General features: G+C 42.8%; 1 protein-coding gene across 3 annotated transcripts; it reads right to left on the bottom strand.

The window, feature by feature from the left end:
- Positions 1-2436: 2436 nt before the first annotated feature.
- Positions 2437-16770, bottom strand: tssc4 (tumor suppressing subtransferable candidate 4). 3 transcript variants are annotated; one of them, XM_060911229.1, is made up of 4 exons: positions 16700-16770; positions 16345-16433; positions 6661-6688; positions 2437-3750 (listed from the first exon to the last, which is right to left on the bottom strand). In XM_060911229.1, the coding sequence occupies exon 4, from the start codon at positions 3677-3679 to the stop codon at positions 2759-2761; it is 921 nt and encodes a 306-aa protein (XP_060767212.1). In that variant the 5' UTR covers positions 3680-3750; positions 6661-6688; positions 16345-16433; positions 16700-16770; the 3' UTR covers positions 2437-2758. The 3 variants fall into 3 exon arrangements, with proteins under 3 accessions (XP_060767212.1, XP_060767210.1, XP_060767211.1); XM_060911227.1 differs by having other exon boundaries at positions 16328-16433; XM_060911228.1 differs by having other exon boundaries at positions 16328-16433; positions 16695-16768.
- Between the last annotated feature and the right edge of the window lie 129 nt (positions 16771-16899).

A 16899-nucleotide genomic window follows, 5' to 3' on the forward strand; every position in this document is an offset into this window, starting at 1 on the left:
AACAACAGTCAAGTCAGCAGTCTTCCCCATGATTGTGGTTGTGTGTACTGAACTAGACCGAGAGATGCGCTTTCATACTGTTTTACTCAAACTCGAAATGAAATATTCTAATATTTTGAGATGTTTTTTTTAAATGTTGTACTGTATGTCATACTGATTAAAATTAAAATAGAAAAATGCTTGAAACATTTTAGTTTGTGTAATGAGCCTATAATATATAACATTTTCACTTTCTTAAATAACTGATGGAAAATATTGAACTTTTTCACAATATTCTAATTTTTTGAGATGCACTAGTATTTGTACCAATACTGATTGGGAACATCCATCCATTATCTGTAGCCGCTTATCCTGTTCTACAGGGTCGCAGGCAAGCTGAATCCTATCCCAGCTGACTATGGGCGAGAGGCAGGGTACACCCTGGACAAGTCGCCAGGTTATCGCAGGGCTGACACAGAGACAAACAACCATTCACACTCACATTCACACCTATGGTCAATTTGGTGGCACGGTCGCCTCACAGCAAGAAGGTTCTGGGTTTGAACCCAGCGGCCGGCGAGGGCCTTTCTGTGTGGAGTTTGCATGTTCTCCCCGTGTCTGTGTGGGTTTCCTCCGGGTGCTCCGGTTTCCCCCATAATCCAAAGACATGTGGTTCGGTTAATATGGGACGGCCTTGGGCTGAGCCGATTGCTCCCCAGGCGCTGTTAGCATGGCTGCCTACTGCTCTGGGTATGTGTGTGTGCTCACTGCTTCAGATGGGTTAAATACAGAGAGGAAATTTCACAAGTGTGTGATGAATAAAGTTGTGCTTTCTTTCTTTTTACCAGTTAGCCTAACCTGCATGTCTTTGTCTGCCTGGGTTTCCCCGACAGTCCATCGGGAGAACATGCAAACTCCACACAGAAAGGCTCGAACCCAGGACCTTCTTGCTATGAGGCAACAGTGCTAACCACTACACCACCGTGCTGCCCTGATTGGGAACATGTATGTACCTTTTTGACCCTTAAAAGGTACACAGTTACCTTAAGGTCCAATAGTGTAGACTGGACCTTGGGGGACAGAAATGGACCCCTACTTCTGAAAATGTAGATGTGAGTGTGTGAGGGGCTGGAGTGTGTGGAAATTTCCCCCATGGCGTAATGGTTAGATAAGCAGATTTGGGACCAAAAGGTTGCCGATTCAATTCCCTGGACCAGCTGAAGTACCACTGAGCAAGGTACCTAACCCCAACTGCTCTGGGTATGTTGTATGCTCTGGATAAGAGCATCTGCTAAATGTCTAGGTGTGTGTGCGCGCGTGCGCGTCTCCACCTCACACCCAGTATTCCAGGCTCTGAATCCACCCTGACCTGTTACTAAAGATGATGAATTGAATTAATTACTGAATTAACAATTACTAGACGTTATCAAAACCATGTAATGGTTCCATTATACGGACAATGACAATCAATGGAGAATTTTTAGTTATACATACTGTAGACTAGAATGCTTCGCGCTACACTTAACATATTTTCGAAACAACACATCACAAATAAAGAACTTTATGGAGAACTTCACTGAATCTCAGAAATCATCCAAAAATATAGACTGCGATTCATTGTTGGCGCAGCAAAGAGGAACTTGTAGCTGATGTGCTTTTATGGCAAGCACCTCATAGGAGACGTACCAGAGGAAGACCTGCAAAAATATACATTGACCAATTACTTGAGGATACTGGGCTCACATATGATGAACTCCAAACTGCCATGGCCAATTGCCATCAGAGATGATTGGAAAACTCGTACCAGTGGATGCCAAGCAAAGTCCTCGTTGCAGTAGTAGTAATCAAGACCACTATATAGGTTGCATCAATACATACATAATACTGTAAATCATCTGCTGCTGTGCACATTTTGTCAGCACCTACGGCACTAATATGGCAGCATAGTAAATGTCACAGTGATATGAGCGTTTCAAGAACATTAGCATTGAGGTGGTGTTCTAGCATGGCTGCTGTGCTGAGAATCATTTACCATCCAAATAACAACTGATCCATGGAACTCTAAATCTATTTCTTGCCAGGTAAACTGGGACTGGCAAATTGTACCTAGGAACAAGTGAGAAAGTCATTAACTGGATATGTACACGTAACTGATAAAATGGCAAATGAGGAAAGATTCAGAGGAGACAGAGTCCAGCCTGGTGTAGATGTTATCAGATGCGATAGCGCAAGGAATCGACGCTGGGAAATGGTCCGTAAATGCCACACCTGGGTGTAATCTAAGCTGGATTTTAAGGCTCCCCCCCTTTTTTTTTAAAGGAGGGTTAAACTGCAACTCTGCTTTCAGCAGGACAAAACAGGACTCGTCCAAGCAACTATGCAAAGCTGTTATCAGCTTCTTTATTCTCCAAACGTCAAGAGAAAACTGTTTAATATATGATTTCAGTCTACAAAATCTGAAAGCAACTTATTTATTAAAAATGGTTTATAGATGAGCTAAGTTTTTGTTTTTTTGTAATCCATTCTTTACTTTACAATACTGTTTTACACACAAAAAATAAAAAAGACACAATGAAAAACATTGCAAAAGATGCAGAAACATGTAATAGAATCTCATCTCTGGTACTGACTGTTGCTTTTACCACCAACACATTAAAAATACTTGATCAAATCACAGAGAGTAAGGGTAAGAGTGGATTATAGAGCTCTCACAGGGTAAGAGCTGATTATATTTCACAGAAGAGATAAAGATTGGGCATATGCATGCACTCAAAAGTTTTTAGTCCTCTTCCTGAACTGCCTTGCGGAAGTTCTTGCGGTTCACTTTTCTCCCGCTACTGAAAGTAACATTACTCCCCTTTCCTTCTTCGTCATCACTGCCTTCGTCTAACAACTTTCTTTTCTTTTCCTTGCCATCCAGCGAAAGGTTCTGGTGAAGAGAGGGCATTTTCCCCCCTTCTTTTTCTTCTTCATCTTCCTCCTGTTCGTCATCCAAGTGAACTAAACCAACCTCTTTTGTCTTTACCTGGTCCACCTTGTGCACATTCTGGCCTTCATCTTTGGAGGACTGGCTGGGCTTAGAGAAGATAATCTTGTGCTCAGAGCTGCTGCTGTGGTCCTGGTTGAAAGCTGGGCTAAAAGAACTTGCAGTAGCTTCTTGGGATCTCCTACGGTTCTGGAGACCCTGTATGAATTCATGAGCCACTTGGCTGTTTTTCCTGTCACTTGTCTCAGGAACATCATCCAGGTCATACCGTGTCCACCGCTCAGGGTGAAGCAGGTAGTCTGGTACTGTTTTGGTTGATGAAGCTTTCTTGGTTCTCTCTGGTTCTCGAAGTTTCCTAGGGGGTGATGGCGGAGCAGGACGAGCAAATGTACCATCGACAACGTTGTCTTCAGCCAGCTGACTTGAAGTAAACTTCAGAGCACCATCCAGCTGATCAAAGATGTTTTTGCTGCGGAATGAGAAGCCAAAACTCCCACCGGTCAACTTGAACATGGTAGTTCCTTGAGGTACATCACTGCCATGCTGAACATTTTCCTCTTCAGAGGAAGAAGACAATTCCTCAACCTTTCTGGTGAGGGGCTGGGAGGGCTCATCAGGATCAGAGTCGCTCAAAGAGGCATCATCAGGCAAGTCAACGGCATCTCGATTGGACAGACTGTTCGGTGTGTCATCTCTGCCCTTTGGCTTACTCATAGTGCAGATATATTCAGAGGTCAAGGGGCAGCGTCAAAAGCTGGAACTGTCCGAACTAACAAATGAAGCTCCTGTGAAAAAGATATTAATATCTGATAAAGATATTAAATAGTAGATAACATCAATTACTGGGATATACGAAAACATTGTTTTAGCATGCTATGATTAGTAACTGTTTTGAAAGTCATGATCATAGGCTTTACTTATTTTACAACAAGAAATATACAGAGAATATTACACGGTTGCGCAAAAATATGAAGTTTATCTTCGAGTAGTGAACATACACACACAAATATATTTTATATATGAGTGGGCGTAACAAATGAGTGATATTTTTCAGCAAGAGATGAACTTCATATCTTTGCACCACCGTGTAATATTCTTTATAAGGACACATCTACCAAAAAAAAAAAAATTACACAAGTTAATCAAAAGAATGTTCATTTTGAACCGGTTCGCCATTTTGACAACACGCGTCTAGTCAGCAGGAAAACACTGGGAGTGATGTCATCGGAGTGAAATATCAAGAATAATTATCCACACAGGACACTTTTTCCAAGGAATAAAAAGATGTGTTTTATTCCCTTCTAGCAGATTTCATTCATTTGGTTTGAAAGCATGCAATATTGTTAGTATATCGCTTTTCCTACGTGTATTACGTCACTCTAGCCAACGGAGAATGAGCGTCGAATATGGTTTATGATATTGGATGGTTGTCAAGACAACATGACGTCACACGTCGGAGACGTAAAACTTCCGGGCTAGCGAGTGACTGACAATTTGTAAACAAACATGGCTGCCAGGTTTGCTTTGTTAAATACGGAAGATTTTGAGAGAATTTTGGAAAAAAAAAAAAAAAAGACACGCTGAACACCCAAAAGGAATGTATAATAATAATAATAAATAATAATAATGGCTGGATTTTTTTCGTGGTATATTAGATATTCCATTCAGCTAGCATGATAATGAAGGAGTCGAAGACAAGTTTAGTATCATGCTAGCTGAATGGAATATACATCTGATATACCATGAACTAGAAAAGCACTCTGAGAGCGCAGACCTCCGCCAAGAATCTCTGCCGAGACACAAGGCGGATTCTCATGCGGAGATGACAGGCTGGCTAGGTTCTTTACAGGGACATCCCAGAGCATCACCAACATGGAAATTTAGATGCAATTCTAAATCCGTAAAGAGATATGACCCAAAACACGGTTTTGCTCATTGTGGCGCCCCCTAGTGGCCAAATGACACAATTTGATGAGGGTACATGAACTGGTGCCGAAAGTCATCTCAACAAATAGTCTTGATATGTCAAAGCGTTTCTGAGATATCAGCCAAAATACGTTTTTGCTAATTGTGACGCCCCCTAGTGGCCAAATGACACCATATTTGATGAGGGTAGTTTGGATGGTGTCCAAAGTCGTGCCACTAAATATGGTCTTGATATGTCAAAGCGTTTCCGTGATATGAGCTCACTTCCTGTTTGGTGGCTTCGCCATCGATTTTGATTGGCTGCCACGGGCGAACGCTTCGACATATGAGAGCGAAACGAATATCATTCATTAGGCATGGACGGGAGATCATGTGTACCACGTTTCGTGATGATCGGACAAAACATGCGACCAGGGTCACTCTACCTTCACTTTGGACAAAATTCAAAATGGCGGAAAATCTAATGAGGCGGAGAATGATGTCATAGGGTGCAATGGAACCGTCTAGCTCCAAGGATTATAACGGCACCAGACTTATGAAAATCGGACATACAGATCAAAAGTTACGTGCATGAATGCATGTAAGACTGATCAGTTGGTGGCGCTAGAGCGTGGGACGTACCAACATGAAACTTGATTAAATCAATCAGAGTCCACTCCTCTATCAGTGTACCAAGTTTCATGACTTTACACCTTACGGTTTGGCCTACAGAAGGAAAAACTGTTTTTTGCGTCACGCGCCCATTCACTTCATCTCATCTCATTATCTCTAGCCGCTTTATCCTGTTCTACAGGGTCGCAGGCAAGCTGGAGCCTATCCCAGCTGACTACGGGCGAAAGGCGGGGTAAACCCTGGACAAGTCACCAGGTCATCACAGGGCTGACACATAGACACAGACAACCATTCACACTCACATTCACACCTACGGTCAATTTAGAGTCACCAGTTAACCTAACCTGCATGTCTTTGGACTGTGGGGGAAACCGGAGCACCCGGAGGAAACCCACGCGGACACGGGGAGAACATGCAAACTCCGCACAGAAAGGCCCTCGCCGGCCACGGGGCTCAAACCCGGACCTTCTTGCTGTGAGGCGACAGCGCTAACCACTACACCACCATGCCGCCCCATTCATTTCAATGGGGAAAAAATTAATCCTTTAAAAAAATCCGGGATCCAGAAGGTGATCTGGATCACCACCAAAATTTAATGGATTGTTACTTGTGCCCAGTCACACCTCTGGAAAAAATTTCAGAGCAATCCGTTCATTACTTTTTCTGTAATGTTCCTAACAGACAAACCAACAAACACTACTGAAATCATAACCTCCTTGGCAGAGGTTAAAAAAAAAAAAAAGCCAGCCAATATTATTTAAATGTCACAATCACAGATCTGCGATGTATCTCGTATGAAGAATGTGAGTTTTTCCAACATGAGAAGATAAACTTCATATCTTCAAGCCAATAAGTGATTTTCATTTTATTATATCGACACATTCACAAACAAAAAGTACCCAAATTTATCAAAACAATTCATCGATTTCCTCATGAGCGATATATGGAGATTTGTCATGGTTTTGGTTCTCCACGTCCCAGTTGTAGCTTGTATACGAGTGGCGTATTTCCCAGTAAAACACTCCGGTCCATATAATATATATTTATCCATACTGATTACATTGCTGTCTCTATCTTCTTCAGTGGCTACAGAAAGCGTGTCAGTTGATGTAATCCCTCCAAGACCAGACATCATATGATAAATCAGGGGTGCTTACCTTTACTAATGGTCTCCAACAGCCACTTCTGTATGAATCAGAAAAACAGGGTGTGAGTAGTTTAGTTTAAACAGAGTTTGTCATAAATCCATACAAAGCTGATTGACAGGTGAAAATTATAGGACGGATAGTCCCAATTGACAATTTTCCCTTGCACAAATACAAAAAAAAAAAAAATATTGTTGCTGATAAACTATGAAAATAAATCATGTACACTTGTGTTCAAAATAATAGCAGTCCAACACGACTAACCAGATCAATCACTGTTTTTGGTGGAAATTATATTACTACATGGCAAATAATTTACCAGTAGGTGTAGTGGAGTCATAGAAAACCAACAGACCCAACATTCATGATATGCATGCTCCTGAGTCTGTGTAATCGAATAATTAAGTGAAAGGGGCGTGTTCAAAATAATAGCAGTGTGGAGTTTAATTAGTGAGATCATTCATTCTGTGAAAAAACAGATGTCAGTCAGGTGGCCCTAATTTAAGGATGAAGCCAGCACATGTTGTACATCCATTTCTCTCTGAAAACCTGAGAAACATGGGTCGTTCCAGACATTGTTCAGAAGAACAGCGTGCTTTGATTAAAACGTTGATTGGAGAGGTAAAACGTATACTGTAAAGAAGTGCAGAAAATGATGGGCTGCTCAGCTAAAATGATCTCCAGGGCTTTAAAATGGACAGCAAAGCCAGAGAGACGTGGAAGAAAACAGAAGACTACTATTCGAATGGATCGAAGAATAGCCAGAATGGCAAAGACTCAGCCAATGATCAGCTCCAGGGTGATCAAAGACGGTCTGAAGTTACCTGTGAGTACTGTGACAATTAGAAGATGCCTGTGTGAAGCTAATCTATCGGCAAGAAACTCCCGCAAAGTTCCACTGTTAAAAAAAAAAAAAAGACGTGCTGAAGAGGATACAGTTTGCCAAAGAACACATCGACTGGCCTAAAGAGAAATGGAAAAACATTTTGTGGACTGATGAAAGTAAAATTGTTCTTTTTGGGTCCAAGACAGTTTTTCAGACGACCCCCAAACACTGAATTCAAGCCACAGTACACTCTGAAGACAGTGAAGCATGGTGGTGCAAGCATCATGATATGGGAATGTTTCTCTTACTATGATGTTGTAGCCTGGGCCCGCCCATCCTAAGCGTGACGCAACATGAGGGCCTGTTGCGAGCTTAGTCTGGCCAGGCAAGCTATCTACAGCTCTTCCAAGCTCCGGAAAAATCGGGAACCAATCAACTTTGAGCATCTCCAACGGCCCTGGGTAGAGGCGTGTTCAAGGCAGTGACGTAGTAGAACTGCGACCGGAAGCCATAGATTGTTTACAGAATCATGCTGTATTGAAAGCATTCAACGGGAAGTTCTCATTGAAAACGGAGCAAAGAGCAGCCCTGGAGGTATTTATTGAAAGGAAGGACGTTTTCGCCTTGCTCCCGACCGGCTTCGATGAGAGTTTAATCTACCAGTTAGCCCCGCTAGTAGCCAAATCAATGGTTCTCAGCGAGAATCCTATCGTCGCGTCACATACGTCAGAGGAAAGAGTGATGTGATTGGTTTAAGCTTCGTCACAGCCTTTTCTGGCTTCGACCAGTAGCAAACTGAGGCATTTCAGGGAGGCGGGTCAACCACGCACTTTGGGAAACGGTTGGGCTTAATATCTTGGCCAGACCAATAGCTCGTAGAGCTTTGCAGTCGCGTTAGCCAGACTAATGATGTTGGGCCCATTTATCGCATACCAGGGATCATGGATCAGTTTGCATATATCAAAATACTTGAGGAGGTCATGTTGCCTTATGCTGAAGAGGAAATGCCCTTGAAATGGGTGTTTCAACAAGACAACGACCCCAAACACACCAGTAAGCGAGCAGCATCAGGGTTCAAGACCAACAAAATGAAAGTTATGGAGTGGCCAGCCCAATCCCCGGACCTTAATCCGATAGAAAACTTGTGGGGTGACATCAAAAATGCTGTTTCTGAGGCAAAACCAAGAAATGCAGAGGAATTGTGGAATGTTGTCAAATCATCCTGGGCTGGAATACCTGTTCACAGGTGCCAGAAGTTCTCAGAAACCGTGGTTATACAACTAAATATTAGTTTAGTGATTCACAGGAATACTAAATCCTTAAGATTTTTTCAGTTTATACAGTAAATATTTGGAGTTTGTAATGAAAAATGCAGACACTGCTATTTTTTTGAACAGCCCAATGTTCATTTTTCTTCATTTTCTGTAAAGTAATTAAAATATTGATACATTTTTCTTCATGTTTTGATGTAGAATATAATGTGCATTGTTCCCAATGCATGGAAATAAAAACTATTATAAGGATTTTGAGCTTTATTCACGTTTTTAAACACACTGCTATTATTTTGAACACAACTGTATGCATGTAATGCTTAAACAATGAAAAAGTTTCTAATATCCTATTATTAATAAGATAGATAACTGACTACGGTGGCCGGTATGTACAGTAGGTAGCTTTTCAAAGTATGAAGTCGACTCTTAAATACAGTTAAACTGGTTGCGTTCTTAATGTTTGAAGAAAGGGTATTCCATAGTTTAACAGTTCTTGGGAAATAAGATTCCCGAAAGTAGTTCTGTTTATGACTGGAAAGAGGACGGTAGTTAGCAGCATCAAGGTTCCGAATGAAATAGCAAGATGTAGCAGGAATTGGCAAGCTGGAAAAATTTGCAGTAGTGCCAGACCGAATCTTGTAAAACAGTATCAAGTCATTAATCTCACACCTATGTTCCAACGGTAAAAGTTTCAGAGATTTAAGTCTTTCTATGTAGCAGACATCACAGGGAGGGTAATTTAAAATAAACTTGGTTGCACGTCTCTGAATGTTCTCCATTAGAGCTTTGTGCTTTACTGTGTATGGTGACCATAAGTTACATGCATATTCAAGGCAGGGCCTCACTAATGCAACTTTTCCACTACAAACGCGGCTGAGCCGTGCCGTGCTGAGTCGGGCTGAGCCGTGCCGTGCTGAGTTGGGCTGAGTCGAGCTGAGTGGGGCTGTTGGAGTTGCATTTCGACTACAACCGCGCTGAACCGTGCTGGCTGGAAGTGGGTGGACACATTGGGTGGAGTTAGCGAAAGTGGGTGGACGTCACGTGATGTCGTTAGGCAGCGCAAACAGTGACATCAGTAATCTTTTAAGCAGTAGTCTCACGACCAGAATAGTAAACAATAAACATGGAGGACATGGAGTCGTTAGTGTTGCTGGTCTTGGTTCTGTGGCTTGTTGTCACCGACAACGCGAACAGATACTGGCAAGAGCGTATAGATGAGGCGAGGCGCATAAGGCTTCAGAAATTCTCGTAATTCTTCTCCTTCCGGGTTTGCGGTGTTTACAGATCCCAGCATGCTCGCGGGGCGTGTGTGGGCATGTGAGGACACTCCTCCTCACCAATCAGTGCACAGGGGAGTGTCTGCTCACGCCCCCAGCCTCACTCGGCTCGCTTTGGCTCGCTTCAGCCCCACTCCAAAACGGTGCGAGTTTTAGGGGCTAAGCAGGGCTGAAGCGAGCTGAGTCGTGCTGTTTTTTGGTAGTCGAAACGCGAGCCGTGTCGGGCTGAAGTGAGCTGAAGCGAGCTGAAAAAGGGTAGTGGAAAAGGGCCATAAGGTACAGTAGAGGAGCTGCCTTGTCGCAGTATCACGCATGTCCCAGCAGACACGCTTCACAAGCCCTAATAAATTTGTTAACCTTTGCACACGTGCTTGATCCGAGTTCCCCATGATAGACCCTTGGTCACAAGTACACCGAGATCTGTTGTCTGAGTTGCAGATTCAAGGACCTGCCCATCCAGGTGGTATGTTTGCTTGATGGGTTTTTTTTTCTTCCTAGACATTTGTAAAAAAACACTTTGAAGTACTGAATTTCATTCCATGGTCTAGACTCCAATTATGTAACGAGTCAACAGTGCTCAGCGTAAATGAGTACACCCCCTTTGAAAAGTAACATTTTAAAACAATATCTCAATGAACACAAACAATTTCCAAAATGTTGACAAGACAAAGTTTAATATAACATCTGTTTAACTTATAACGTGAAAGTAAGATTAATAATATAAACTTAGATTACACATTTTTTCAGTTTTACTCAAATTAGGGTGGTGCAAAAATGGAGTACACCCCACAACAAAAACTACTACATCTAGTACTTTGTATGGCCTCCATGATTTTTAATGGCAGCACCAAGTCTTCTAGGCATGGAATGAACAAGTTGGCGACATTTTGCAACATCAATCTTTTTCCATTCTTCAACAACGACCTCTTTTAGTGACTGGATGCTGGATGGAGAGTGATGCTCAACTTGTCTCTTCAGAATTCCCCCCACAAAGTTGAAGGCTACAAGATGATCAGCAAAGCTTTACTTATCAGTCAGAATACTGTAGCAAAAGTGGTACAAAAATTTAAGAAAGATGGAACTCCAACCATCTCACAGAGACGTCCAGGTCGTCCACGGAAGTTGACACCTCGACAGGAGCGTCTTCTGATGAGAAGGGTTGAAGAAAATTGGCATGCAAGTTCACTGCAGTTATCTAAAGAAGTAGAAAGCCAAACTGGGGTGACTATTTCCCATGATACAATACTGCGTACACTGCAGAGGAATGGCATGCATGGATGCCGTCCACAAAAGAAGCCCAGGCACAAAAAAGCCCGCCTAGAGTTTGCCAGGGCCCATGCTGACAAAGATGAAGACTACTGGGACTCTATACTCTGGACTGATGAGACCAAGATAAATGTTTTTGGAACTGATGGCTTCAAAACTGTACGGCGTCGCAAAGGTGAGGAATACAAAGAAAAATGCATGGTGCCTACAGTGAAACATGGTGGTGGCAGTGTCCTTATGTGGGGCTGCATGAGTGCTGCTGGTGTCGGGGAGCTGCATTTCATTGATGGCATCATGAATTCACAGATGTATTGCTCTATACTGAAAGAGAAGATGTTACCATCACTCCGTGCCCTTGGTCATTGTGCACTTTTCCAACATGACTAAACACACATCTAAGGCCACTGTTGGATTTCTGAAGAAGAACGGGGTGAAAGTGATTCAGTGGCCAAGTATGTCTCCTGATCTGAACCCAATCGAACACCTATGGGGAATTCTGAAGAGACAAGTTGAGCATCACTCTCCATCCAGCATCCAGTCACTAAAAGAGGTCGTTGTTGAAGAATGGAAAAAGATTGATGTTGCAAAATGTCGCCAACTTGTTCATTCCATGCCTAGAAGACTTGGTGCTGTCATTAAAAATCATGGAGGCCATACAAAGTACTAGATGTAGTAGTTTTTGTTGTGGGGTGTACTCCATTTTTGCACCACCCTAATTTGAGTAAAACTGAAAAAATGTGTAATCTAAGTTATATTATTAACCTTACTTTCACGTTATAAGTTAAACAGATGTTATATTAAACTTTGCCTTGTCAACATTTTGGAAATTGTTTGTGTTCATTGAGATATTGTTTAAAATGTTACTTTTCAGGGCGGCACGGTGGTGTAGTGGTTAGCGCTGTCGCCTCACAGCAAGAAGGTCCGGGTTCGAGCCCCGCAGCCGGCGAGGGCCTTTCTGTGCAGAGTTTGCATGTTCTCCCCGTGTCCGCGTGGGTTTCCTCCGGGTGCTCCGGTTTCCCCCACAGTCCAAAGACATGCAGGTTAGGTTAACTGGTGACTCTAAATTGACCGTAGGTGTGAATGGTTGTCTGTGTCTATGTGTCAGCCCTGTGATGACCTGGCGACTTGTCCAGGGTGTACCCCGCCTTTCGCCCGTTGTCAGCTGGGATAGGCTCCAGCTTGCCTGCGACCCTGTAGAACAGGATAAAGCGGCTAGAGATAATGAGAACGGGATGAGGGAGAAATGCTGATATGTTTGGGCCTTCTTTGAAGGCCTAGAAGGCCCGGATGGTTCCCCTGAGTTGTGTGTGTGAAGAAAATGGCTGAATGTAACAAAGTAGAATTAAAACTGGCCTGATGAAAAAATTTGTGTAGTACAGTATGTTAATATGTGCCTTTGCCAAAAACACTGAAGGTCCAGTTAGTGATATTTATGAAATCACCTCATGTGGCCACGTAAAACGCATTCAAGACATGTCTGATGTGAATGTCTCTCTGTCTCTTGTGATCTACTTGTGACCAGATTTTAATGTGTAGTTTAAGGAGTGGCAAAATTAGAATCAGCTCTGTCCTAGATCAGTCAGTGTTGCCAACTCTGGGGTATAAACCTGCTTGCAAATAATGCAGTAATAATAAATACCAGGAACATTTATCTAATTACAGTGTAGTCTACTTGAGTACCTTTTATAATAGTTAATGCCTGTAGACTATAGTCATTGTCATGTGACTCTAGTTTCATGACCTCAGTGTGACTCACAGATACAGATTTACCGTAAATGCTGGGGTATTTTCCATTATTCAGTTGAACATGTAAAGTTCTACAATTCAGATGGCAGCAAGTTTTTATTGCTCTTCTAAATATATTTAAACATGCTTATGAATATCCAAATTATGTCATGTTTGAACTTGAGAGAAACTGATCTCACCAGTTGGTCCAGTTCATGTATTTTCTTATCATGTACCTTTCTGTCTTGCTTAAATTAAAATCAGCAATTCAAGAGGATGGTCACTAAATGGTGTCTAAATGGTCACTAAATTACTTTTCAGGGTGGCACGGTGGTGTAGTGGTTAGCGCTGTCGCCTCACAGCAAGAAGGTCCGGGTTCGAGCCCCGCGGCCGGCGAGGGCCTTTCTGTGCAGAGTTTGCATGTTCTCCCCGTGTCCGCGTGGGTTTCCTCCGGGTGCTCCGGTTTCCCCCACAGTCCAAAGACATGCAGGTTAGGTTAACTGGTGACTCTAAATTGACCGTAGGTGTGAATGGTTGTCTGTGTCTGTGTGTCAGCCCTGTGATGACCTGGCGACTTGTCCAGGGTGTACCCCGCCTTTCGCCCGTAGTCAGCTGGGATAGGCTCCAGCTTGCCTGCGACCCTGTAGAACAGGATAAAGCGGCTAGAGATAATGACATGAGATGTTACTTTTCAAAGGGGGGGGTGTACACATTTACGCTGAGCACTGTATGTCTGCCTGCAGAGAGAGTGCTGATCTTGTAGAGTCAATAGTATGATAGAATAGACTTAGACAACCTTCACTGTCATTCAGTATGCAACAAGTGTACGCCAAACGAAATTTCGTTGCAAATTGGCTCAGCACAGACAAGTGACCTGTGGAATTTGGAATGTTCAAGTTATAAATAGAAGTTTGGGTTTGGAGTTCAGCGGTCTGGTGGCCTGTGGGAAAAAGCTGTTACAGAACCTGGTGGTCCTGCACCTAATGCTGCAGAACCTCTTTCCAGAGGCCAGAACAGTCCATAATGAGGGGTCACTGATGAGGTTTCTGACTCGAGACATGCAACGCCTTGGTGCAATGTCCTGAATGGAGGGAAGAGAAGTCCCAATGATTTTCTCTGCTGTCCTCACCACTCTCCTCACATTCTTCAACTGGTATGTCACAGATCCCAAACTCTGGTCCTGGATTGCCTAGTGTCGTGCACATTTTAGTGTTTTTTGCAATCTAATACACCCAGTTCAGCTCAGGATGGACTGGATCTAGGGTGGCCAGACGTCCGGTTTTAGGCTGGACCGTCCGTCTTTTCAATGTCTTGTCCGGCGTCCGGCGCAGCATCAAGCCGGACGCACATTTGTCCTCCTTTTAGAGACGATGAGCGGAATTATATAATATCGACTTGCCAGACTGGAAGAGCAGAGTTCTAGAATAACGTTTTGCAGGGAAACTGCAGATCTGTGCTGCACACTAGTAATCTACAATAAAGGGTCTATGGCTCGATGTTTTTTGGCATGCAATGCGAACTCCGCACCGCGAGGCGTTGCGTTCTAGAACGCGTTGCGCTCTATCCTTTGATGATCTTCCTGGCGCGTGCCGAGTGCCCTGCCCCCCTGGCCCTGGCTGGGACTTGGAAACACGAGTCTGTCCAGTAGACCAGCTGCTCACAACTTAACTTGTTAGGATATGGATGACAGTGCAAATGCACATCTACTATATCTACCTTAAGTTTAATTTCAGTGGTTTGTTACTCCACAATGTTTTTAATAAATACAAATATGGTGTTCTAGCCAATTAAGAGCTAATACATGAATTATAATAAATACTATGAATGCTTTAAAACGTTTTATAATGTTGCTGGTTATGTTGCCTATTTGTTCTTTGAGAATCTACAAATGTTGTGCTTTTTGGTACTCAGCACCTTAAGTTTAATTTCAGTGGTTTGTTAACTCCACAATGTTTTAAGAAATATAAATACTGTGTGTTCTAGCCAATTAAGAGCTAATACATGAATTATAATAAATACTATGAATGCTTTGACCTTACTCTTTTTCCCCCACAATCATAATCTTTAAGCCTACAAAATTGCGATGTTGATTTCACCAAACTTGAGTGACTTGCATAAAAATAATCCATTCTCAATCTTGCCACTGTGGTTTACATAAAAATTTGAGGGCTATGAATCAGATGGGATTTGCCATTATTCACCCTAAAATTGATTAGAATGCAGGAAATTGCATCTGAGCCCATGTTTACATTAGACCGTATCAGCGGATCATCAGATTAACGTTTTTAAAACGATTAGTGTGCACACAGCAACGCCAATACACGATTTGCGTGCACACAGCAACACCAATACACGGATACACTCGGCTCCGCAGGCATCCTGCGCTCCAAATCACTCCGCCCTGAACAGCGAGTGCCCTCTGGAGGGTGCGCACTCCGGCCTTGCGCAGCTCACAGAGCACGCGAGTGAAGTGCACAAGCTGTGATTCGGGACTGAGCCGCTGTGTGTGTGATCCCAGCGCACATCACTTACCACTTGCAAGTGGAAGGATGGCAAGCCTAAAGACAATCATAACTACACAATGGGCAGTATTTGCATCAGTATTTTCATACTTTTATACTCTTTAATGAAAGGTGATACAAGGCGGAAGTCCGCGCCGTTTTCAGCAGTCGCGTCACATGACCAACGCCAGCGAATCAGGAAGGTGGATGTCACAGTGACGTTGTCCAATGAGACGCCAGCTAGAGCTCAGCACAGCGTATCCGCGTATTCTCAGTGTTTACACAGCACCGGAGCTGACACGATCTGGATTGAATACGTGGACGCTGGCGGATTCCCGTTTCCAGGCGGTTTAATGTAAACAGACAGTGCATCCACGAAGAAAACGAGACAGATACGGTCTAATGTAAACGTAGCCTTGGAGTGGCAACAGCTCTCAAAAGTAAAGATGGGAAGAGGATCACCAATCCCCCGAATTCTGTGCCAACAAATAGTGGAGCAATATCAGAAAGGATTTCAACAGTGTAAAATTGCAAAGAGTTTGAACATATCATCATCTACAGTGCATAATACCAAAGAAATACAAAATTTTCTGGGGGAGGGCCCCCAGACCCCCTGTCCAAATAATGTCCTCCTTTTTGGTGTTATGGAAATGGTCACCCTAACTGGATCAGGTGTGTTAGGAGAAGGGAAAACACTAGACCATAATGTTCAGGACAGGGCCAGGGATGCACGAAAATGTAAGCATAAAGCACAGTAGTACTTCCTGTCCCCAAACTGTCACTGGTGTTGGTGTGCATACTGGTGTGTCTTACTGGGATTGAAGACTCACAGGATCTGCAAGATTTCCATTTCAGCACAGACATTAAACTTCTGAGAAATCACACAGATCATCGCCATTGCACTGAACTGGAGGTCTTTCTGCAAAATACATGAAAAGTATATGTGGAATAAAACATAGAAGGCTGACAATAACATGCATTCAGGTTATTATTTTGTATATTCTGTGCAGTCAGTGAACATGCTAATCAGCTAACAGCTCAATGCTAAGTGCCCTGCTAACAATGTTTTGCTACACGAACCCTCATAATATCTGATTTTAAGCAAACATAATCCATCAGAATTATTGTATAAAACAAACTTATTTAGTTAATAAAAATAAAACGCATATAAATACCATACCATACCCATACGTCTCCTCTTCTTCGTGCTGTTCTTGTAAGGAAGAAAACAAGGTGTGTGTGTATATATATATCGCCACCTAGTGTCCAGAGCAGTAATAAATCTGCATCTGTTATCCAGTGGTGTTTGAAAGTTTGTGAACCCTTTAGAATTTTCTATATTTCTGCATAAATGTGACCTAAAACATCATCAGATTTTCACACAA

Source organism: Neoarius graeffei, chromosome 27 (assembly GCF_027579695.1).
Source record: "Neoarius graeffei isolate fNeoGra1 chromosome 27, fNeoGra1.pri, whole genome shotgun sequence".
Lineage (NCBI taxonomy): Eukaryota > Metazoa > Chordata > Actinopteri > Siluriformes > Ariidae > Neoarius > Neoarius graeffei.